The sequence below is a fragment of the Mustela putorius genome, unplaced genomic scaffold, assembly GCF_011764305.1.
Source record: "Mustela putorius furo isolate JIRA1106 unplaced genomic scaffold, ASM1176430v1.1 tig00000487_pilon_pilon_pilon, whole genome shotgun sequence".
Taxonomy (NCBI): domain Eukaryota; kingdom Metazoa; phylum Chordata; class Mammalia; order Carnivora; family Mustelidae; genus Mustela; species Mustela putorius.
The window spans coordinates 8825261-8850719 of NW_025421399.1; the positions used below are offsets into that span (position 1 = coordinate 8825261).

General features: G+C 39.3%; 1 protein-coding gene and 1 pseudogene across 7 annotated transcripts in view; one reads left to right on the forward strand and one right to left on the reverse strand.

Moving 5' to 3' along the window:
- Positions 1-25459, forward strand: part of CEP112 (centrosomal protein 112) — a 408382-nt gene that overhangs the window by 177614 nt on the left and 205309 nt on the right. For all 7 annotated transcript variants that reach the window (XM_013054507.2, XM_013054504.2, XM_045080931.1 and 4 more), the window contains one exon: positions 8997-9104. In XM_013054507.2, coding sequence (XP_012909961.1) covers positions 8997-9104 — 108 coding nt within the window. The remainder of the gene's footprint in view (positions 1-8996; positions 9105-25459) is intronic.
- Positions 21838-22284, reverse strand: LOC106005451 (annotated as a pseudogene).

The window sequence follows — 25459 nt, forward strand, 5'->3', positions numbered from 1 at the left end:
GATTAAATGAAGAACCCTGCCTAGGCACAGAATGGACTGCCATAAAATATGGAAATCCAGGGATGAACAATGGTATGTGTGGAACTGATTCTGGAACCACCCTTAATTGTTCTACCCTCATATGTCTGACTGTTCTGCTATGTGCCTGGTTCATGGTCTTTCTTCTATTTTGCTTCACCAATCCTGCCAGATGCATTTGATTCTCCCACTTCTGGACATCATTGAGTTCAAGAGTTCCTGCCTTCTAAGTATCATATCTTTATGGACTGGTTAAATGATCCCATGAAGGACCCATTGGGTCCAAGCCTCTGGGATTCCTTTCTTCCTCCATATAACCCTACTCCTGTGTCCTGTCTTTGTGAGTAGTTATCACCCTGTCTGATCTGCCCCAGTGGTGCTTGATTTAGGCTCTTTGAAAAATGACAGTGATGGCAGCCAATGAGCAACAAATTCTTTTGATGGTCTTCTATTGAAGAAATAGTTTTCAGTGGTTTCCATCATAAATAGTTTTGCCAAATGCAGTTGGGTTTCTGAAATAGAGATAGTACCTTTGATGTGAGTATAACAATAAGAACATCATCTATGATGGAACCCTTTTATAGCTGGGCTCATTCACAAATCAAATAATTCTTACCTGGCAAATTTTAACAAATGTTAAGAAAATATATATGTCAAAACATGGTAAATTAGAAGTCCTCTACTCCAGATTATCAGTTAAAAAGTATGCATCCGATGTAGCTCAAATTCTTTAAAAAATCAGCAGATTCATTATTTGGAGAATCATGTTTTCAAATTTTTTCCATAGTCTATATTTTTAACAGTCTTCTTTTTCTGTTGTTGTCTTGAACTGCTCATTTCTTTCCTTACTAAAATCTTTGTGTAAAAGCCAACAGAGCTTAGGGCATCTTTTTCCATTTGGAAACTGCTGCAGATAGCAGACAATGGGAATTTGAATTAAAAAAAAAATAAAAGCTTTGAGTTTGTTTTTGAAAGTGAATTGCTATTTCAAAAATGAGGCCCAGGAGAGAAAAATGGAACAGAGAAAGTTTAAAAAAAAAAATTGCTTCACACTGTTTCTTTCACTTTGAAGAACTTTTTATCTCATTTAAGATTGCTTCAATAACCTAATTTTTACTCCAGTGGTGAACTCTATTATAAATATTAGCTATCAGCAATTAGTGATATAAAATATACATATTTTAATTGTGAAAATGTACTACTGTGGTAGAATTTTCCACTTATACATATGTAATCACACTTTTAAAAAAAATAGTATTCTATATTTACCTATTCTCTGTGAAACAAATAGATGACTGAAAAAGACAGCTATGTTTTTGAAGTACTGGCAGGAATTCTAAAGTGAAACTTTTTAATCTTTTAAACTGACTGCATGAATGTCAGCTAACTAGTTCCTCCTGGGGCTTCCACTAGCCACTTGACTTCTAGTTAATTTTTCTACCCTTGAAAGTACATCCTCATTAAATGGTATTTGCTGCTAAGCTGCTAAATATGTGACTTTAAATTCAATTCCTTTTTTTTTTTTTCTTTTTTCCCCTTTTCTTTTAACTGTCATCAGCTACCTGATGTTAGCTTTGGACTTGGAGAACCCACTGGCTTGCCATGCAAACAAAATTCTGAAACACAGCTGTTGACTAGTGAGGTTGCTTCTGGCTCCTCTTACACTTGTAACTGGTTAGCAGTTTCTTACATTCTTAGAGATTGTAAATTTAATTCATCACCCTATTATTGCTGTTGAATACCTGAAAAAATATTCTCAAGTTACAAGGAAGAAAGAATTCCCTCTGGATATATTTGTGTCATTAAGTGTAAATGGATAACAGACAAAGAAAGAGTCATCATATGAACCATTCATTGTGACTTAGACCTTTGTCCTCTTGTCCTTTAAGGGTCCTGCTGGCTCATGTAATTTTAAGTAATTTTTTTTTTTTTTAAGACAAGTTTTAAGATAATAAAAGATCCAATATAAATAGAAGCATTTTATCTCAGTTACTTTTTGATGATAATGGAGACATCTCTCTACCCTTTTAACATTTGAAATTTTGTCTTTAGATGAGATTAGGTAGTGGAAGTAAAATTCTAAAATTATATTTAAATGTTTCAATAGAGGCTATTATGATAATTCATCAATTCCAAATGACAACATCAAGAGAATATGTATAAGTATTTGGCTTTGAAAAACAAAATTAAATGACAGCAGTAGCAACAACAAAATGAGTAATTAGAAGAAATTTCAACTTTTATCCTTAAATGCTTAATTTAAGAGAAATAAATGAAGCTTTTTCCTTGTAATATTCATCAATAACTAATCTCTTTTGCAGACAAAAATAAGCCAAAAAAAAAAATCTACTGAGGACATTGGACCAGAAAATATGTCATTTTTTTTTCTGCATTTGACTGATTGGAAGGGTTTTTGATTATGAAACAGTAACATTATTTTTTAATACTTCAGTTATTTTACTGACTTAATGGCCAAGGATACAACAGATTTGACTTCTTCATTCATTTATTAAAAACTTATGAACACTTGCTCCATATCAGCCATTGTTGTTTCTGGGAATTCAGAGATTATTTAGACATGTTTATGGCTTGTGTGATAGGCCAGCACATTAAAGTGTGTGATTTAATAAGTGGTGTGACTGGTGGAATAAACTTTAGTCAGAGAACACGGGGAAAGACATTTAAGCCAGCCTCTTGAGTTTGGCATTTATCTGCAATTGTGGAGTCTTTGTTGTAACTACAAATTTCTTAAATGTTTGCTTATTGAAAGGTTGACAGTAATGAATTTAGTAAAGTCACTGAGTATAAGAGCACTTAGACAATGCAGTTTTATTTCTATATCAGCAGCCAACAAATAGAAAATAAACTTTGAAAAAGATGTCAGCGTGAGAAAGCTTCACGTCAGTACCAAAGAATAAATCCAGCAAATAACGTGCAAGACTTCTGTTTTAAAAACTGGAAAACATTATCAAGAAAAGAAGACCTAAATAAATTGGCAGATTCAAAGGTTCAATGTCATAAACATGTCAGTTCTCCCCATATTCATGTATAAAATCAACACAGTTCTGAAAATCAAAATGTTAGTAATGGGTTTTTTGGGCTTTGGGGGGGGGGTTGGTATGTGGTTTTTGCTTGTTTGGTGTTTGTTTTTTTGTTTTGTTTTGTTTTTGGGGGGGTGAAGGGAAGTGAGAGAAACCGACAGCTGATTCTAAAATGTATATGAAAATACAAAGGGCTAAGAATTGCTCTGGCGATCCAGAAGAGCCCAGTGTATATGACCAGCTACTGAGACTAATATTCAGCTTCACTAATTAGTACCGCATGGTTTGGGCACAAGGATGACCACATGTTACAGAAGACAGAGACTCAAAATTAGACTCGTACATACATGATCCGTCTGACTCATGTTGAAGGGGGTGCTGCAGTGCAGCAGGGAAAGAATGATCTTTGTAGGAAATGCCACCGTGTCAATTGGATAGCCACATGGGGAAAAGAAGAGAATCTTACCTCTTATTTTACCCATGCACAAAATTAATTCCAGGATTATAGATGTACAAGTGATAGTTTCAGTGATCATTACATAAAACTTTCAGAAGAAAGCGTAGAAACATTTGATAGTTGGAACTAGTAAGGATTTTCTAAATAGGAAACAAAAAATCCCAAAATGTTGAATATAACGTTATTAAAATTAAAAAAAAAAAAAAACATGCTCATTAAAAGAGACCAGGAGAAAGTGGAAAGGCAACTTCAGAGTGTGGAGTCCGAAATTCATATCCAGAGCAGATCCAGAACTCCCACAAACTGATTGGGACGGGTACCATAGATATCATCTGTATTCTATCAATTTATGGTTTTCTCTCACAAAAGAACTGTAGATATAATCAACTAATGAGTTCAATGGTATTCCTGTTAAGGATATTAGTTTCTACGGAGTCTTTAGCCAACCATAGAATTAATGATCTGCTTTTCTGCCATTTGTATCTATCTGCCTGCCTGCCTGTTTCTGTCGATCGGCTGATCGCTCGATCGATTAATCCAAACATACTTGAAGGACAGTTTTTTATAGTTTACCTACATATGTATTAAATACAAAAATATATTTTGAATTGTATATTCCTATACAACTGTCTGCCTATTATAACGTGAATTGTATGTTGAATTATTCCGAATATAGTTACACAAGAGTACTTTACTAGAGAAAGAGCATAATTTACGACCCTATTTGACAGTGACTGCCAGATGTCCACGCCTGCTTTCTTATTCATAGAGCCCTGATTTTATTTAGGGCAACATTAGACACAGTTTTAAAACTGCAGTTTCTCACCTTGCAGATGGAGCTTACTTTTTAATGTAGTTGCAATGAATGAGACGCAACAGCATAATTAATTTGCGATTGACAGGAACTTGCAGAAAAGCTCCTTAAAAGGGTATTCAGCTCAGCTATAGGACCCTTTGCCCTTCCCTTCCCATATGTTCAGAGCTGTAGAGGCCATTTTGCAACTATTATGGGAAGGCTGAATTGCAGAGACCTTAACCCTGACATCTTTGAACTGCCAGTATAGCGGCCCGTTTCTGAACTTGTGGCACAAGGAAAACATAAAGGGCCTATGTCGTTTAAGCTCTGCATGGTCACTTGGGTTTTCTCTTCTGTGTAGCCAAGTACCTAATGCCTGAGGCACCAGAGGAGGAAAACACCCCCCCAACCCCACCCCTTCCGTCTTTAAACACTAAATGTTCACAGAAATACACCCAACCCCTTTTTGCTCTGAAGTTGACCACTGAGTTTTACTCCTAGGTTTTCTTGAAACCAGAGTTACACAATAAAGGAGTGCTGTTGTTATTTTCCTAGCCCTTGAAGTTGAACGGAATGTGGAAAGATGTATGAGGAAGCAGAATCTTTTGTATCTATGGCAACTGAGAGAACACTATGTTTTTATACAAACTAAGTATTTTACAAGACTTTTTAAGTTGTTTTGTTAAATTATTGAAGGAAAATGGAATGGGGCCTTGCATTTTCGGTCAGTATTATCTAAAATGACACACATTTTCATTTTCTTGTATCAGTTATTTACTTCGAATTTGTTTTAATGTTTAGGTATAAAAGGTCTTTTTATGTGTTTTAAATTCGTACCTGTTTTGGTTATAGAAGAGGATTTTGTTTTTTCTTGAAGATACTCTATTTTTGACAAGCTTTGAGTACATAAAACATTTAGTTTTTATTTTAAATTCTAAATATTTTAAATATTTAAGTATCTGTTATTTACTTTTAGTAGTCAATTTGTGCCGAGATAAAATAAGAACTTAAAATCAACTTCATGTGAAGATCTGTCTTAAAAGTACTAAATAAACCAGATCTTCCCTCCTTGATGTACCTTCTCTTTTTTCGATCCCCTTTTGCTTTTGCCAATCATTTCATTCATCCTTGAGGATTAAATGCATATTTATTGTGCATACCATACCAATTAATAATTAAGATATAAAAGAATTATAAATCATAGATTCCTTTTATTTGGTAGCTCATGATCTAGATGAATAAACAAAGCTCACACATTTGAAACACTTCTGTATTACAGAGAGAAACACAGCTTGCCATGAAAATAGATGTTGAGTCCTTGAATGTAAAGAGAAGGAAGGCCCTTATGTCAGTTGGGGGGATTAAAGAACACCTCACAGACCGGAGAGGAAACTTGAGTCAGCCTTGAAGACTATCAGTTTGGGCGAGGGAAAACACAAAAGGGTTTTCCAGAGAGTGCAAAGAACAAAAGGCTAGGATCAAGAACAGACATGGCTTGTTTGGGAAAAGCCAAGGATCTTGGAGTATAGGGAGCGCAGACTGCTGAGGACAGGCTAAGGAGCCTTCTGCTTGAGGTCTGATGTGACAACCACTGAAGGAAAGAGAGCCTTGAAACCCACATCTTGAGTTAGAAACAAAAGAAAACAAAGTGCACTTGAGTATTCCTTAGTAAATTTATTCATGGCCACAATACCAACTACCTGTAGATCAATAATCTTTTAACTCTGATCATTGAATTTGGAAGCCGATGACTTAGTATTATTAGGGTTGCACCCTTTGGATTTTTACAAAGAAGTAGGCTAAATTTCATGCTATAGTTTAGATACTTCAGACCTGGGTGTGAGAAGCAGACTCTGGAATGGACTGTTGGATAGCACAGCAGTGAGTGGCCATATGCATTTTGTTCTCCTCCAGTGTGACTGGGTGCTCTTCACTGAAGAGCTTTGTTCCTAGAGCCTTAAAGTTTAATCATGTCTTAGTAAATGCATTTGAATTTTTTTTTTTTAATTTAAGATGAAAAACTGTGAAGGAAGGACTTTTAGGATTCATTTCCCCTAATGTTCATGTTTTGTCCAATCCTAGCAGTTACCAAAGGTAACCCGCAAGAGAGCATTGGATACAAGCTGGGGAAGAAAAAGAAAAAGAAATATCTCAAGCTATCAGTGCAGCAGCAGAATAATAAATAATATAAAGTAGCCAGTGGTAAGATGATTATCACATTAACTGACAGTTGTCTCAAGAAAGATATCTTCTGAGACAAAATCAAATCAGGGGAAGAAAGACAAATGAAAAACTGTACTAGGAATACAAGGTGTGATTTTCATATTATAGGAAGCGATTTTTCATTACTATCTGTAAGAATATTTCTTTCTTGGCACATATAAACAAGAATCTGGCAAGAGCAGAGATAATCATACATTATCTCTAATTTTATATGTGACAAATGTCAGATTCAACATGATCTTGTATGTTATCGAAACTCTCGCACTATTAAATGTTGAAAATTACTTATTCATCAAATCTCAAACCTAGTTTCATACACTTGGTTTGCCTTTTTTCTTTTTCTTCTTCATTTGACTACTGAGGCCCTATAGGTGCTGGGCAGGGGGCTAAATCATTGGGATACATGGGTGAATGTGGAGTTCCTTTACCATGGGTGAGGCAGACATTAAAATGAGCCCTAAGGAGTAAGTAAGTTGTATAGTATACTTGAAGGTGATATGTCCTATGATAAAAAGGAACAGTAGGTCAGGGCAAAGGAGACTGTGACGACGGGGAGGTGGGCTGCTATTTAACTAGGCTGGTCAGGGAGGCTTCAGTACAAAGATGACATCTGAGCAGAAACTTGACTTAAAGAAAGAAGCTGTGTGACCATCTGAGGGGAAGCTGCTGGACACCAAGGCAAGAGCATCTCTGGCATGTCTCCAGCCCAGCAAGGAGACGGTGGGCTGGAGTGGTGGTGGTTATATAGAGTAGCAGAGATGAATGGAGAGAGGTACCTAGGATTAGATCATGTGAGACCTCATGGAATATGGCATAGTGTTTGACTTTTAATTTTTTCTATAATAACACCTTTATTAAGATATAATTCACATATGGGGTGGCCAGGTGGCTTAATTAGTTAAGTGTCCCAACTCTTGTTCTCAGCTCAGGTCTTGATCTCGGGTGGTGAAATTAAGCCTCGAGTTGCCCGGCATGGAACCTACTTAAAAAATTTTAAAAGGGATATAATTCACACATAACAATTAATTCATTATATGTGTACAATTGAATCATTTTTAATATATTTACAAATTGTATAACCATCAGCACAATCAATTTCTTAAAAGATTTATTCATTTGTTTTAGAGAGAGCGTGAGCAGGAGGGGCAGAGAGACATGAAAGGACAGAGGGAGAGGGAGACAAGCCCAAAGCAGACTTCCACACAGACCATGGAGCCTATCTTGGGGCTCCATCTCATGACCCCAAGATCACAATCCAAGCTGTAACCAAGAGTCAGTTGCTTAACTCACTGTGCCACCAAGGCACCTCCGCACAATCAATTTTAAATTACCATTGCCCCCAAAAGAAATCTGATACCCTTTAGCAGTCAGTGCCCACCCCCCAATTCCCTCTCTCCCTAGGCAACCACTAGTCTGCTTTCTGTTTCTATGGATTTGCCTTCTGGATATTTAATACAAATGGAATCATATAACACATAGTCTTTTGCAACCATCTCCTTTCACTTAGCATAGCACTTACAAGGGTCATCCATGTTATGATGTATAACATGTATTAGTATTTCATTCCTTGTTGTGGTTGAATGACACTCCTATGTATGGATAGACCTCTTTTTGTTTATCTGTCATCCATTGATGAACATCTGGGTTAGTTCCTCTTTTTGGCTAATGAATAATGCTGCTACGAACATTTGTACACAAGTTTTGGTGTGGATGTGTGTTTTAATTTCTCACTGAGGAGTGGAATTCCTGGCTCATATGGGAACCCTGTTTATCCTTTTGAGGAACTGCCAAACCATCTTCCATTTCACATTTCCACCAGCAGGGCATGAGGGTCCTGATTTCTCCACATCTTCACCAACACTTGATATAATTGGTCTGGATTAAAGCATCCTTTGATAGTGGGTATGAAGTGGTATGTCATTATTGTTCCAATTTGAAATTGCCTAATGGCAGTGATGTTGGCATCTTCTCAGATGCTTATTGGCCAGTTGTGTATCTTCTTTGGAGAAGATACTTTTCTGTTCCTTTGCCCATTTTAAAATTGAGTATAATTGCCCATTTATTACTGGGCTGTAGGCATTCTTTATATACTCTTGATACAAGTCCCTTATCACGTATATGACTTGCAAATATTTTCTCCCCTTCAGCACATGCCAAGGCCTTAAAAATTCTTGTTGAATATTTGAATGCTCAGAAGTATATTTCCATTACAATGTTATTATAACATTAGAATTTGATAAAGTATGTACAGTATTAATTTCCCTGGCTTAAACTATTAAATATATATAAATAAATTGATATAGCTTTCATTTTCTTATCATTTTTAAATTCACCATTATGATTGATAAGGGGTATTTAAAATCTGCCATTTTAATGAATAGACAAATTACAAAAGCATGAAAAATTAAATTAAAAAATTAATTTTTTGTTTAAAAATATATTTGATTTTTAAATTTTATAGATGGAAAAAGTGGAAGCAGATCTAACTAGATCCAAGTCTCTTCGTGAGAAACAATCAAAGGAGTTTTTATGGCAGCTGGAGGATGTCAAGCAACGATATGAACAGCAGGTTGGTCTTTCATTTTGATGCCATTGAAATTTTTAAATGCATTTATAATCTCTCTTTTAAAAATCTCAGTGGCACCTATCTGGCTTAGTTGGTGGAGCATGTCACTCTTGATCTTGGGGTTGTAAGTTTGAGACCCACACTGGGTGTAGAGATTACTTAAAAATAAAACCTTAAATATCTCATCATAACATCAAATCCTTGCACAATGATGATATTACTAAGAATGTTATTACTGATATATGTGAATCATTTAAAGCAAAATGTTTCAGTAAAATCCAGAAATAGGATGTTAGGTCTTTCCTGAAGTCTATTCCAATGATTTGTTAAAATGCATGTTTAATTGAAGCATTTATTGTGATTCTTGTGTCCTTCTGTTCCTGTCAGAGCAGAAGACTGACTTGTTCATTTATTTAAGAAGTAGTTTTGGGTACCTACCATGTCCTGATTCTGGGCAGAGCAGTAAGTTAGACTGACAATGGTCCTTTTCTAACAGTGCATATACTACATTATTTTATAATAATTTTTAAAAATTTTTTATTTAAATTTAATTAACATATAGTGTATTACTAGTTTCAAGGGTGGAGTTGAGTGATTCATCAGTCACATATACACCCAGTGCTCTATATCACATGCCCTTCTTAATGCCCATCACCCAGTTATCCTATCCCCACTAGCCACTTCCCCTCCAGGAACCCTCAGTGTTTTTCTTATAGTTAAGAGTGTCTTATGGTTTGCCTCCCTCTCTGTTTTTATGTCATTTTGCTTTTCATTCCATTCCCCGTTGTTCACCTGTTTTGTTTCTTAAATTCCACATTTGAGTGAAATCATATAATTATCTTTCTCTGATTGACTTATTTCGCTTAGCATAATACTCTCTAGTTCCATCCATGTCATTACAAATGATTTTATTTGTTTTGATAGCTGAGTAGTTTTCCATTATGTACGTATGGCACTTCTTCTTTGTCCATTCATGTGTCAGTGGACATCTGGGCTCTTTCCTTCTTTTGGCTGTTGTGGTGCATGTTTCCTTTGAATCACTATGTTTCTATCCTTTGGATAAATACCTAGTAGTGCAATTTCTGGGTCATTGGGCTTCTATAAAGAACTTATCAAACTCAGTACCTAAAGAACAAAAAACAATCCAGTCAAGAAATGGGCAGAAGACATGAACAGACATTTCTCTGGAGCAAATATCCAAATGGCTAACAGAGCATTTACTGAATTTGGGCAGGTAGCCAGGCCATTAATAAAAAACAAGACAAAACAAAACACTAAATAATTTCGAAGTGATTTCTGAAGGAGAAAGAAGGTGTGAACAGAAGCCTTGTTGGGTGGAGGTGGGAAGGGGATTACCAGCATTGATGGATGGTCAGGGAATCCATCCTAGCTGGGGAGCTTTGTGCTAAGAATCTTGAAAACTCTGGGTGAGCTAGCCATGAAGTCGCATGAAGTATTCTAGGCTGGGGGAACAGAGAGTGCAAGGATCTGAGATGACAGCAAGTTGGAAGTGTTTGAGGAATGAAAATGACAGAAAAGGCCGGTTCAGCACAAGTGTGGAGGTGAAGGTTTCAGGTGTAGGAGAGGGGGTGAGAACTCGGCTTGGGCTAGGCCCAGGATGTCTGGGGCAGTGTAAGAGGTTTGGATTTTGTTCTTAGTGCTCTGTGTCTTAGTTATTCTATAAAAAATTTTTATTTTCATCTTCTCTAAAAATATATTCCTGCTAATTCTTAGAATATTCAAGGTGGTTATTAATTTTTACTTGTTTGTCTAATTTGCTTGCCTTGTTTCCTTAACATCTGGGAAAATGTTAATTAGCTTAATCACGAAGTTAAGAAACATTTTTTTGAACCTTTTTATTCTGAAAACTTGAGTAATTTTTTTATTATTGGATTTGCAATTCCTTATAAGTGGCTAATACATCAAAAACTAATTAATGCCTCGTGATTACTAAATTGAATCTCACTCCTAAGTGTAGCAATTAGGGCCTCAGTTGAGTTCCATGAAAAGGAAATCTGATCTGACATGTGACCCTATGGCTGTGTGTTGTTGTCGTTCACTTATCAGAAAATGTTGGTAAAAATACCTGAGTTACTTTCATAATGATGGTGTGAAGTTTGCAAATTGGTCCTTCTTTGTTATTTGTATTATCTGCCTTATCTTCCTCCATTCTGTCTGCGCAAATCATGCCCGGGTTTCAAAACTTGCTTCCTGCTCCAACACTTACCTAAAATGTCTTGTGACCTTTTTGGCCCGCACCCATTTCTTCCTTCTCTGAAATTATGGCATTAATCATCTCATTATTCCGTACACTTAAATCAGTTCTTGTATTGTAAAATATCATAAAGAGTTCTTTTTTGGGGCACCTGGGTGGCTCAGTGGGTTAAAGCCTCTGCCTTCGGCCCAGGTCATGATCCCAGGGTCCTGGGATTGAGCCGCACATCTGGCTCTCTGATCAGCAAGGGGCCTGCTTCCCCCCTCTCTCTCTGCCTACCTCTCTGCCTACTTGTGATCTCTGTTTGTCAAATAAATAAAGAAAATCTTTAAAAAAAAAAAAAAAGAGTTCTTTTTTCCCAGAATGGAGTGTAGTCTACAATGGAACAGAAACTTTCTCTTCTATTTCTTCCAACCTCTATTACATTATGTTTCTGTAACTGAGTTGATATGAGAAATACATGATAGAATTCATTGCATCGTTTAATAATTAATTGGATTGGGAAGTGGGGATGAGAAGGAAACCGAGATGACCAAATATAAATAAGAATTTTTTTGAAGATTTTATTTATTTATTTGACAGATAGACACAGTGAGAGAGGGAACACAAGTAGGGGGCTTGTGTTCCAGGCTTCCCACCAAGCAGGGACCCGACTTGGGGCTCGATCCCAGGACCCCGGGATCATGACCTGAGCCGATGGCAGATGCTTAATGACTGAGCCACCCAGGTGGTCCTATAAATAAGAATATTAAGGAAGGGCAAAATGTGTTACATATTATTGTGCTTTAGTTATGAGGTATAATTGAGATCATTTGGGGATTAAAAGCAACATTAAAAGCAAAGATAGAAACAAGAAAAACGTCAGTTCCTCTGAGTAAGCTGGTGGAGGAACACGGAAGAGAGGAAACCCAGCAAGTTAAAAACCGCTTCTATGACACAGATATGACTGAGCAGCTATTGTGTTTCAGGCTGAGTATAAGGGGGAGAAGCATTCTCTTTAAGACTTTAAAAAATTACATTTTCAGGTGTGTCTGGTAGGCTCAGTCTGTTGAGCGTCTGACTCTTGGTTTCAGCTCTGGTCTTGTCATGATCTCAGGGTTGTGAGATCAAGCCCCGAGTTGGGCTTTGCGCTCAGTGAAGAGTTTGCTGGACATTGTGTCCCTCTCCTTCTGCCACTCCTGCCCTTCCTCTGCCTCTCACCCCCCATTCACTCGCTCTGTCTCTCAAAAAAATAAATAAATTTTTAAAATTATATTTTCATTTTGATGATAACCTTGTAGATGACAAATTTCTTTTTTTTTCTAAGATTTTATTTATTTATTTGACAGATCACAAGCAGGCAGAGAGGCAGACAGAGAGAGAGAGGGAGAAGCAGGCTCGATCCCAGAACCCTGAGATCATGACCTGAGCCGAAGGCAGAGGCTTAACCCACTGAGCCACCCAGGCACCCTGTAGATGACAAATTTCTAATCATATATAGCCAAGTGACTTCAGTGCCTGATTTGCTTTTATTTTGTGATGGATTTGGCACAACTCGGGCTTTTTAAAGTTGGGCACATAAGAAAAACCCACCATGGGAAGTTAGTATTTGACTAAATAAAAATTATTTTAAGTTAAAACAAATACTATTTGCAATGAATGTGATAGGCAAAGAATGACTCTCTCATGAAATTGGTAAATATATAACAAATAAAAATATTTAGCATATAAAATAATAAGCACAAATCATAAGAAAATCATTACTGTCCCAACAAATGTCCCGGCAAAGGACAGAAACAGATAAGAAATGAATTGAATAAGTGATGTAAAAACATCTCCAGCCTTATATTAATAAAAATGCAAATTAGAATTAAAAATGATAAACCTCTAAAGTTGGCAAAAGTTTAGTGAAATTTGTACTTCATATATTGCTGATGGCATTTAAATTAATGCAGCCTTTTTGGAGAGAGTTTCGGCAGGATCTACCAAGAGTCATAAGAAGTATTTACTCCACTAACCCAATTATTTTTAATCTCAAAAATACTCAAACAATAATGTTAATTATTTTTTAGGTGATAGAATCATGGTCGATGCTTTTTCTATACTCCCTACTTTCCACATTGTGATTTTTTTTTTAAAAGATTTTTTTTAATTTATTTGACAGAGATCACAAGCAGGTAGAGAGGCAGGCAGAGAGAGGAGGAAGCAGGCTCCCCGCTGAGCAGAGAGCCTGATGTGGGGCTCAATCCCAGGACCCTGAGATCATGACCCGATCTGAAGGCAGAGGCTTTAACTCACTGTGCCACCCAGGCGACCCATGATTTTTTTTTTTAGTGTAACAATCATGTTTTTAATTTAAAAATATACTTACACAGTGATGAATCACTAAATTCTACACCTGAAACCAATTTACCATATATGTTAACTAACTTGAATTGAAATGAAAACTTGAAAAAGAAATACACTTACACAAACTTGTTTGAAAGAATGTAAGTTTCAAAGGCTTTTCTCAGAATGATGGTTTTAAAAATCTACCAGTTTTGTCTTTGTATATAGTCTTCCTTAAAGATACTTAATAAGGAAAATTATTTTTTTAAAGAATTGATACTATTAATAGAAACGGCATGCTGTTGGGATGCCTGGGTGGCTCAGTCGGTTGGGCATCTGACTCTTCATTTCGGCTCAAGTTATGATCTCCGGGTTGAGGGATTGAGTCCCATGTCCAGCTCCGTGCTGGGCGTGGAGCCTGTTTAAGATTCTCTCTCTTCCTCTCCCTCTGCCCCTGCTCATGCTCTCTCAAAAGAAAGAAAGAAAGAGAAGAAAAGAAAAGAAAGAAAAAGGTGGGGGGCCCTGGGTGGCTCAGTCGGTTAAGTGCCGTGATCCCAGGGTCTTGGGATTGAGTCCCACATGGTGCTCCCCGCTCAGCAGGGAGCCTGCTCCCCCCTCCGCCTCTGCCTCTGCCCCCCACCCTCTGTCTCTCATGAATAAATAAATAAACTCTTAAAAAAAAAAAGAAAAGAAACTGCATGCTGTTGCTTTAATTTCGTACTTCATTTTCTGTACTTCATTTTCATGAAAAAGGGATAAATGGCACAAGAGTCCTGCAAATGTGCGACAGGAATTTTTTTAAAAATTCACACAAGAATCTCTCAGATTTTGGTGATTTCACCCATTTTATTCTTCTTATATCTATAGGCACGTTCATTAGACTCGGTGTTGAGAGTGAAGATTCCAGGCAGTCACTCACTAGGGAAAGACAAAGGCAAGAGGAATATGAGCCAGTAAATTTTAGGAGAATATTTATTGATGTGATAATATACCAACTTTTTAAAACCCTTTCTGGCAGAAAATTTTATTAACTGGAACAGTATTCCCCCAGACCACTCCAAATTGTTAAGATTTTTACTGTGAAAGTTTATCATGAGAAATGATAGGCGTATAGCTGTGGTTCCTACAAGCTAGCACAAGTTCACTGAAAACGAAGCCGATTAAACTAAGCTCATTTCCTTCTTTGAACGGGGGTTCAGGCTGGTAGATAAGGCAAGTAGCGCTGGGCTTCACTGAGCCATCTGGTAAGGTCCTTCATGAAGGCGATGTGGGAAGACATGGTTTAGGTATTGGTGCATTTTATGTGGCTAAGTGATGGTTCAAAGGGCCATCTCTGAATGACCAATTCTCGACTTGAAGTGAGATTTCTCAGTGTGTCCATCACCAGATGACGAGACGGACCTAAATTTCCCTGCTTCCCTAGAGCTCAGAGGAGCAGTTAACAAGTAAGGCATGAAAACCAGTACTCTGAAGCTTTAGACAGCTGAAATTAAGATGATTAAATTTATTAGGATTGAATATAAAATCCTATGCTTAGATTTAAAAAATTATTGGGAAAAAAACCCCAGGCCGGGTGGGGTTGGTGAGTATAAAGGATGGAAACAGCAAGGCAGACAGAAAGACACGCCTGGGGTGATGGCGTAATGGGCCCAGTGCACTGTTTCCGTATCAGGTCATGTACGGAATATGTCCATTGTGGCCACTACATTTGAAGTAGGACACTGGCAAAGCTGTGTTCAAACGAAAGTCTCCAGAATATAGAAAGACTTGGAACTTGATAAGAGAAAATATTTAAAGGAATTTGGAAAAGAGAAAATAAGCCTACAGAGAATAGCATATCTGTTGGTTCTTAAATTCAAGGTCTGCCATCTAGGAAATAGTAGGATCAATCTATGTGGGAATATCCCAGTAGCCAGCAGTTAGAAGGACCGGTTCGGGGCCACGTACCGCCTTCTGGGTACGTGTATGAGTTCAGCCACCTCCCTCCCCACAGCTGTCTTGTGAGGCAGAGACCGGTAATTCTTTTTTTTTTTTTAAATAAGATTTTATTTATTTATTTGACAGTCAGAGATCACAAGTAGGCAGAGAGGCCGGCAGAGAGAGGGGGAAGCAGGCTCCTCGCTGAACAGAGAGACCCATGTAGAGCTCGATCCCAGGACCCTGATATCATAACCTGAGCTGAAGGCAGAGGCGTAACCCACTGAGCTACCCAGGCGCCCCGAGACCATTATGTCTTATCCCCATCTTCTAGATTTAGGAACTGAAGCACCTCCTCTTAAGGGACCTGACCAAGCCCCCACACCCTTAACAGGTGAAAGAATCCGACCCTGGTCCCCAGCCACGCTCCTATCCTCCACTCTAAACGGAATCCCCTTGCCCTTCCTGGGGGCAGAAATGGAACCCCTGTATAGATAATAACTGGGAGGCATATTTTGAGTCGTTTCAAAGTCATTCTTCCCTAAAACACTATTCAAGTGTGCTGCAGTTTATCTTGGAAGAAAGTAAGTTTGAAGTAGCCCTTGGGAGTATTGTAGGGGGACGCTGTACATTGGGGGGCAGGGCTGGCCTACCGCTGAGGTCCCGTTTAAACCAGTGTTCTGTGATTGTCTGTTCTTTTGCCTGATGAGACACTCAGCCCATGTGTGTATCTTGCAACAGATGGAGAGATCTCTGCCCCCCCACTGACCTGTTTACTTACCTGCCTGTCTAGCTGGCTGTCCTTCGGGGCTTCTGCCTCCCTTCTCAGCTGCCATTTTGTGCAAGTGTGACAACGTCTCTCTTACTCTGTCTGACTTTTCTATAAAGTGTGATATACACGGGCAGGGAACATAGACTCCCGTCACCCAGGCCCCTGTCTCCACTCAGCCCGGGGTGGGTGATCCTGGGGTGGTCAGCCAGGGCCAGGGGGTGTGTGGGCCGCATACAGGCTTCCTGGAAGGTTGGAGTCACTTGGTTATTTTGTGGGAAAGCGAAGCAGTTTTACTACTGAGGTAACAATCATATTAAAACAAACAGAGACTTTCCTGTTTTGAAGAATGCACAGTTCTCATGAATTTTTGAGATGAAATAGGACATTTCAAAGAAACCTCCAGCTTGCAGAGTCTGCTTCGGGCTATGCCCTCAGATTGCCCAGAGGGGTGCTATTTGTTTTCACTGCTGCTGGGGGTACTTTGGTGGAAAAGTTTAGAAGCCCTTATCTGGCCTCATCCTCCCATTTGATAAAGAGGGACTTGCCGTCCAGAGGAAATGAATGACTTGTGCTTTTGGGGTCTCAGTTTCCTTATTCGGTTTTCATTTCTGAGCCCCCCCCCCCCGTATAGGAAGCATCATGCCAGGAACTGAAACGAAGTGAAAAAAGCAAAGTGGTATTTTAAAATATTTTTGCCAGAATGCAGGCATAAAGTGAGCAGATGTGGAGAGAAAAACATCAAACGCATGGGCTAAACACTCACACAAATATCCTGTAAAGCCCAAGCTTTCATCAAGATTTCCTGTTTCTTTCCTGTATAACCCATTGGAACAAAAAGACAATTCTAATTGTCTGCACAAACCTCATTCAAGCTGGAAACAAACAACAAACCAGGCATGCTAGGATTTCCTGAACTATGGAGATTTTTTTGGCAATCCCGTCGTATCATTCTTTAGTCTTCTATTTTATATCTTCTCTTTTCACTACAAAGCCTTTAAAGGGAAATGTAGTTCAACAGATAAACAAGTGGTCAAATTCTCGGGAAAGAATAAATACTTATTGTTAATGATCATAAAAAACATTGAAGGGACCAGCTGCTTACACGTTACTCTTATTTGAAACTTCAAAGTATTTTGGTAGCAAAGACAGGGTAAGGATGAGACAAATTATGCAAGATAAGTAGTTGGGAAGTTTTAGGATCAGTTGAGATATTTAATTAGCAGATAGCGTGCAATTCCCAATTTTCCCCCGTAAATATTTCAGTTACCTCGATTTTTTAGGAACATAGTCTAAAAACATGGGTAGACTTAAAGCAGGCCTCCTCTTCCTAGTTGTTTGTTTTTAACTTTTCTCATCTAGGTTAAAACAAATGGCACTTTTGTATGGAGTGGGAATTAAGTGGGCAAAGATGAACACAGTTCTTTTCAAAAACTGTGGTATGAAGTTTGTATGTTGTGTTTTAGGATACTTTATTTTAAAGATGTTTCTTATGGGGCACCTGGGTGGCTCAGTCACTTAAGCAGTTGTTTCAGGATTTCAGCTCAGGTCATGATCTCAGGGCTGTGAGATCAAGCCCCACGTTGGGCTCTGTGCTGGGTGTGGAGCCTGCTTAAAATTATTTTTCTCCCTTCCCTTCGGGACCTGTCCCCACCTCCCCCAGCCCTGCTCATGTGCTCTCTCAAAAAAGGAAAAGAAAGTAAAGTAAAAACTACAAAAAAAATTTTTTTTTCCTAGATAGTGATATGGCTGATTAATGATTCCCATTCCCTAGATAACTCAGAAGTCTGCAATAGAAGCAGTGTCTTTCTAATCATTCATTATTTGACAAATGTTTATTGAGCACCTACTTTGTGCTAACCATTGTTCCAGTGCCTTAGGATGTGGCAGTGAACAAAATAGCGTCTCTGCTCTTATGGTAGAGGAGACAACAGCGATACCTCTCTCTCTCTCTTGCCCAAAAGTAAGGTAAGGTAATGATAATTGCTATGAAAGGATATGCTATGAAAGGTGTTCAGAGTGAAGGGCAGAGTGAAGGGTTGTTGTTTCACGTAAGGTGTTATTTTAGATGTGGCCTGTGAAAGGCTCTGAAGAAGTAATACTCAAATTAAAACCTTCATGAAGGGAAGGAGGAAACTATATAAAACTTGGAGTAAGGAGAGAATATTTTGTGCAGAGAGAATGGATTGGTATGTGACTGGAATGGAGTGAGTTAGGGAGAGAGTGTTAGGAGTCAAGGTTAAGCTGTGGGCAGCTTATATCAAATTCTGTGAACTGTGGTGGAAAGTTTAGGTTTTCTTCTGAGTATGACAGAAAGCCATTGGAGCATTTGAGCAAAAACTGGTCTGAGTTTCAAAAAGATTTCTATAGGGTGCCTGGGTGGCTCGGTGGGTTAAAGCCTCTGCCTTCAGATCAGGTCATGATCCCAGGGTCCTGGGATCGAGCTCCGCATCGGGCTCTTTGCTAAGTGGGGAGCCTGCTTCCCCCTCTCTCTCTGCCTGTCTTTCTGCCTGGTTGTGATCTCTGTCAAATAAATAAATAAAATTCTTAAAAAAAAAAAAAAGATTTCTCTAGCTGGTGTGTGGAGCGTTGTTAGGGATGCGGGGTCAGAGGGCTAGTTAGGAGAGATAGCAGGCATCTGTTGAGAGGTTACCATGGCTTGGACCTGGGGGCTGTGCTGGGGGTGATGGCAAGTGGTCAGATTGGGATGTGTTTGGCAGGAAGGACTTGTTAATGGATGTGAAATGGAGTGTGAGAGGGAGGAGGGAACTCAAGCGGGACTCCTCCGTTTTCTGGCCAAACAACCAGGTGAAGGGTGGTGACAGACATGGACCCATGAGTAGAGAGAGAAGAGAAAGGAAGTCCCAGTACTCTTCCCAGGGTCACTATGGTGCTTAGAGATGGGGAAGAGATGGAGGAAAAACAAGAGACTGGGTAGGAGTAGCCAGTAAGGGAGCAGGGAAATTGAGAAGGTCTGGTTTCACATAACTCGTGTGCAGCAAGTGTTTTCCGAAGGAAGAAGTGAGCAGCCAGTTGTTTCAGGGGCTGCCAACTGGGGAGGTTAGATGGGGACTGAGAACTGACCATTGGATTTGGCAAGAAGGCCTCTCGCCACCTTGTCAAGGCCAGTTTCAGAGGAATGTGGGAACAAAAGCCTGTGTAGACTGAGAATGGGATACGAACATCCCGTCTGAGGAATTTTGAAAGAAAGGGGAGCAGAAGAATGAGGTGGAAGCTTGAGGGATATGTAGGGCCAATGGAAAGTTCTTAGAAAATGAGGTAAGTACAAACGTTTGTTTGTCGATGAGCATGATCCACTGGAGAAGAAAATGGCGACAAGGTAGGCAGCGGTGGGATGATTGTGGGAGCAAGGGCTTGATCTGGCAAGAGGGGAGGGCGTGGTGCAGAGGACAGCGCTGAGGTGACAGCGAGGACAGCTACGCACTCGAGGGAAGGCAGAGACTAGGCAGGTAGACACGTCAGTTGATGACAAGGAAGATGAAGTAGTTCCCCTCTGACTGCTTCTGTTCGGCTGTTCCTGAATGCCACCTGTTCCATTCAAAACGATAAGTGATCGTGGAGCCTTGGAGTAGGTGGTGTGCGGAAAGTAAAAAGAAAGTAAAAGGATAGGCCATATTTGGAGGAGTTTATAGCTTGGTTGAGCTGCTTGTCTTTCTAAGTTCCATACTAGCTGGGCAACTGTTGATTTTTGTCTTTCCTATCGTTCAGCAGCACTGATGTGCCAGGTCAAGAAGACTGAATGTGTTTTAGAGGAACAGATAGAAGGTAAAATAAATTAAAACTAAAATGTACAGTGGAGACATGTTTTCCCCCAAAATGTTGAACTCTATCTAAGAGGGTGAATTCTTAGTTAATGAATTTTCTCAAGTTGAACAGCTTGAATTGACCATCATTAAATGACGAAGAAAAAGCTTGAAGGATTTGACTATCTGAACAAATCCTGGGTTTTCATTGAGATCTGGCAGATAAACACACAGAAAATAGTAGCAAATTTTTCAAAAAGTAATAAAGCATAGGGTCATTATTGCCACCCACGCCCTGCGGGTGGCAGGTGACTGTTTTAAAGCGTGGAAGGAGACTGCCAAGAAGTGTACTAGCTTCCCACCCCCACGGCCTTCCCGGCATCCGCGTTCCTCCGTGGCCGCTGCTGCATCTCCAGCCTCTCCCCTTGGGCCTCCTGAACTTCTGGAGCCTCAGCAGCCACGTGTCGAAGGCTGTCGAAGCCTCCCTGGAGAGGCAAAGGAGAACCGGCTCTGTGTGCTGGCCGGTCCTCGTTCCGTCTCGGAAAGCAGTGAGCTCCGCTACATTGTGTTCTAAAAAAGAGAACTTGCCTAACTAAACTGAACTGTTGACAAAGAGCTTTCATAGATGGGTTTTCTTGTTGTAGTGGATGTCACCTAGGCCTGGAGCCACATGGCCACCCACTAATCACAAATTCTTCTCCTGCTCTTCACACTCTGACAACGTTTTGCTATTTGCAGGGGATGGGGCCATGCCTAGTCAGACTGTGCTGTGCATTTTCTGTGCTGACTTGTGCTTAATTTTTACTTTGACTCCAAAAGCTCAGAGCAGATTTATATATGTCCTTACATTTATCTTTTTTTTTTTTTAAAGTTTTTATTTGGATTCCGGTGAGTTGACATGCAGCATGTTAGTTTAAGGTGTGCAATGTCGTGACCCAGGTGTTCTACACGTTACTCAGTGCTCATCGTGTTACACAGACTCTGACTCCCCGAAAACTCCTTGTTGTTTTCTTTTTTTTTATGGCTCACTCTTTATTTAAAAAAAATTTTTTTAAATAACAAAAATTATTTCACTAAAACATAAGATCTACAGAAATTTCCAGAAAGCCATTCAAAATGGTCACAAGCTTTTTCTTAAAGGAAGGATTCTACCTTTGACAGCAAAGTCACAATGTTATTAGTGAGGGCTGTGATGTTTGTTTAATGTTCCCATTTTGGTTTAAACAGTCAAGCCTGACCAACTACAGCATCTAAATAAAGTTAGACATAGGCTAGAGAGCATATTCGAAAGAACTGGTTAGCTGCTTTTAACCAGTGCAATTAGATCCCCATAAAAAGGGGGCAAGGAGCCCATAAAATTAAAGTAGAACTTCTCCCCCTCAAAAAAAGGTAATAAAGAAAAACACCCACCCCCCTGCAGCTAACCCTGACAATTACCTTCATTCACAGTGCTCTACACTTAAATCAGGATAAGGAAAATGAATAAAAGCAGAGAAGGGCCACTGCTTTTAAAGGTTTCACAACCATCCAGATGGTACTTCTAGCCTCTGCTCATGCTTTACAGTGATTCACAGTGCTCATGATTCACGGTGAATCAGGACAAGACACAGATTCGCTAATGTGTATTTAATCACCAAAGGACTGAAGATGTCTGGGCTTTTATTGTGTGGTATTTCTAAGACTATGTCCATTAAATGCAAACCAAAAAGAAAGAAGTCTTGGCAGAACAGGACAAATGATGCACACTTGATGATCAGATCGATTTTAAATATTATTTATGGCATATAGCCTAGTCCATGCTCTAGCTGTTTTCTATGCGTGGGCCCTGTTCTCCCACTGCTCTGCTGCATCCTTTGCTAGTGGACCATCTGAATCGGAGCACATAACAAAGCCGGGATCCATAGCAGACCTGTGCAGATCTGCCGTGCTGGGGACCACTTACCTTTCAGAGTATCTGAATGTACTCTTCCCAACTTGTCTACATTAGGATGATAAATTTTGGTCATGAAATGTTCGTTAGGGGCTGCCTTTGGGTATTCTTCTGGTAGGAATAGTTCAAGCTTAAAAGTCCCTCCCTCAAAGAGGGGAATCCTGGGGCCCAGCACAAAAATAATGGGTGTTAATCTCATCTGGTTCTGCTTTAATGCCAGGAACTGGTTCTGCCAGCAAGTGCTGGGTTTCCTTGATAATCCTGCAGGACGGCCTGGCCATCTTGTCAGATCCCGAGATGGCCTCTGGTCAGTGGCTCCCTCTTTAAAGGAAAGTACCCCTTGAACTACCCGATACGTATAATTGCTCACGGTATTTGAACTGACCTTCATCTCTCTTTTTAAAAAAGATAGCACATTTACAATAGCTGATGCTTTTACTAGGCAGGGGTCTTCTTTACTACTCCACTCAAATTGAACCAGGGAGGACACGGCAGAACTGCTGTCACATAGTATTAAGGAAGAGATTAAAAAAAAAAAAATCTCAGGAAAATAGAATATTAGAATGATTTTATTACTTTAGACCAGATAATCTACCCCGTGGGAGGGACCAGAAGTACTGCCTTCACTGAGGTGTTGACGAATGCACTGATGGTGGGAGCCCTGATACCGCTGAGCAGCTACGTGGTGGCTTCCTCCATACACTGGCACCAAGAGTTTAAGATGCTGCTGCGGCACTGGGCTGCCCACTTCCTGTAGGATGGTAGGGTTCCAAAATGGCAGACACCAGGTGAGGCACTCAAATGTCTGAAGGTAGAAGTGACTACTGTAATGGGCCCCAAGGCTAGGGAGTTAATTAAGGTGGTTTGCCTGCAGGGGTCTTTGATGAGAGTGAATAGAGCATGTTCTTGAGGCATAGGAGAGACAGAGACCAATGAGAGTACTATTTGTACAACACTAGGAAGAAGTCAAGACTGGGCAAGGGAACTTTAGATAGTTCTCCACTTGCGTGGAAAATCATGGTCCTTCATTAAGTTTCTAGATCTAAGTTCACAGTTCACAGACCCAGAGCCCATGTGTTTGAAGGGAGACCGTGTTCCTTGATAAGGGCTCTTAAAATACCACGTAAAGGCCATCCAATGTGGTACTGCACACAATGGAGAGAGCTGAAATTCTACCAAATTCTTATCTTCTGGTGGTGACTACTGTGAATCGGATATAAGTATAATTCCTGATATTTCTGAGACATAGATAAGTAGAAGGGAACATAGATACAGAAACAAAAACATTTTTTAAGAAATGAGATGATGCTGTTTCTTACTTTTATTAAAATGATTTTATGTGAAATTAGATGAAGTAAAGAAAAAGGAAAACAAGGAATTTCTGAAGTTTAGAAAAATGTTCCTTCGCCTGATGAGAGGTGGTTTCGAAGAGCAGTAAGAGATAAAGATTAAAAATACATTGAGGTTTGGGGCACATGGGTGGCTTAGTTGGTTAAGTGACCGACTCTTGATTTCAGCTCAGGTTGTGATTGGAGGGTGGTGGGATCAAGTCTCACGTTGGGCGCACACAGAGAGTGGAACCTGCTTGGTATTCTCTCTCTCCTTTCCCCAACCCCCCACACCTCCACTTGTGTGTGTGTGTGTGTATGTGTGTACTCTCTTAAAAAATGCATCGATGTTAGAATCATTTTGAATTTTATGGCTCAATTTTGAAAGCATTAGTTTACTCACTATAATAAAAAAATAAATAAAATTAACATGCTTAAACCTCTTCCACCCACTTCTTCCACTCTATTTTGTCAATTGTAGTATTCTTTTATACATTGTGGAGAGTTGTATCATTTGTATTCTCTTCTCTAACCATGATTATCATAATTACATGGAGTTAGTTTCTTATTTAAATCATTTATATGCTTACCACCAGGACTTTTAGTACAACTTCCCCACAGTGGATACCTTTATTTTGATTCATCTGTTGAATGCTGAGATTTCATCATTAAATCGTTTTTTCCAAGAAGAACATATCATTGTTGTATTCACTGCATTTTTGCATGCTTGAGAATCACTGTGTGTTTCCCTATTTTGGGCTGGGCGTAACACACTCTGGTGACCCACATTTCCCTAAAACTTTGTACGTGGTGTTCCACTGTGTTTTGGCACAAAACATTGCCCATAACACAGCTCCTCTAGTCTTCTCTTGGTTGCCTGAATTTCATCCTCAAGTTTTTGTTGTTTTTTTTTTTTTTCAAGAATGGTTTGGGTTCAATAGTTTTGAATTTTGCTATAGTATTCTTGAGCTGTTATTTTCCTCAAGAACAGCTTTTGTTGGTATACAGTGTGCTATTTTGATATACACACTTAGCTCTTCATTCAGCATAGGGAAAATTTCTGATACATCTGTGTGTACGTGGGTTTTCTTTTGCTGTTTCCTCTCTACATCATCATCTCTGTCTGTTTCATTATCTCGGATCCCTTGTCCATGCTAGTGATTTGATTTTCAGCCATGTTTATTCCGTTGATTGCCGTTTCTAATTTAGAATTAACTTTGTGATCAGGTAATTTTTGGTTCTTGGTTAATTCTGTTTTATCTTCTCATCTTTGGGTTCTTCTTTCATTGCCCTCATGGTCTTACTAGGACTGCCTGTCAGCTCCACTTGTTCCTGATTTTGAAGGTATATTTGCTCCCCTCAAGAACGGTGGTCCTCCCTTCCTTTCTTCCTGCTTCCCCCCCACCCTACCTCTTTAAAAAAAAAAAGTTTGTTTTTTACTTGATGTAATATTTTTATAGCTGTTCAGACATTTTTCCTTTCATCTCACTTGGGCATTAAGTGAGCAGCACTGTCCAAATTGACTATTCATTTTGGTATAATATGCATGAGTTCTCTCTGACTCCTTGTCTGCCCTTATTTTCAGCTGTATGTCTTCCTCTGAGTTGTAGTTGGAGCACTTTCTACAGCTTGAGATTAGGATAAGGACAAGGAGAAGAACTTAGTTGGAGCTGTGAGCAACTCTTGTTAGAGAAACCTGTATCTGCTAGGCCTTTTAACATTTTACTCATGTTCTCCCCAGGATTTGCTGTCTATATTGGAGGGATTTTTTCCCTTTTGAATGGGTGCTTTGAAGCCTATGCTTCATCAGAACCAGCCATAATTTTTCACTTTCTCAGTTTTATTCATCTCTTCCCAGCAGCCATTCGTCCTCCATGCAATTACCCTCCTCACCTTCCTCTTAGAAGATCTTCCTCAGCATTACTGCTGAGGGACAGAGTAGTGTGTCTCACCAGGTCAGAAACTTGCTTTCTTTCCTCAACTACCATCATCTGACATGGATGGCCAATGTGCTAGCCCTCTTTCCTTGGGTTCCTGCCAGTGAATGTTCTGTTTTTAACATTTGTTTTGTTCTTCTGACAACTTTTCAGCTGTCTTCACTTAGAAGTTCCAGTGTCAGGTGTGTTCA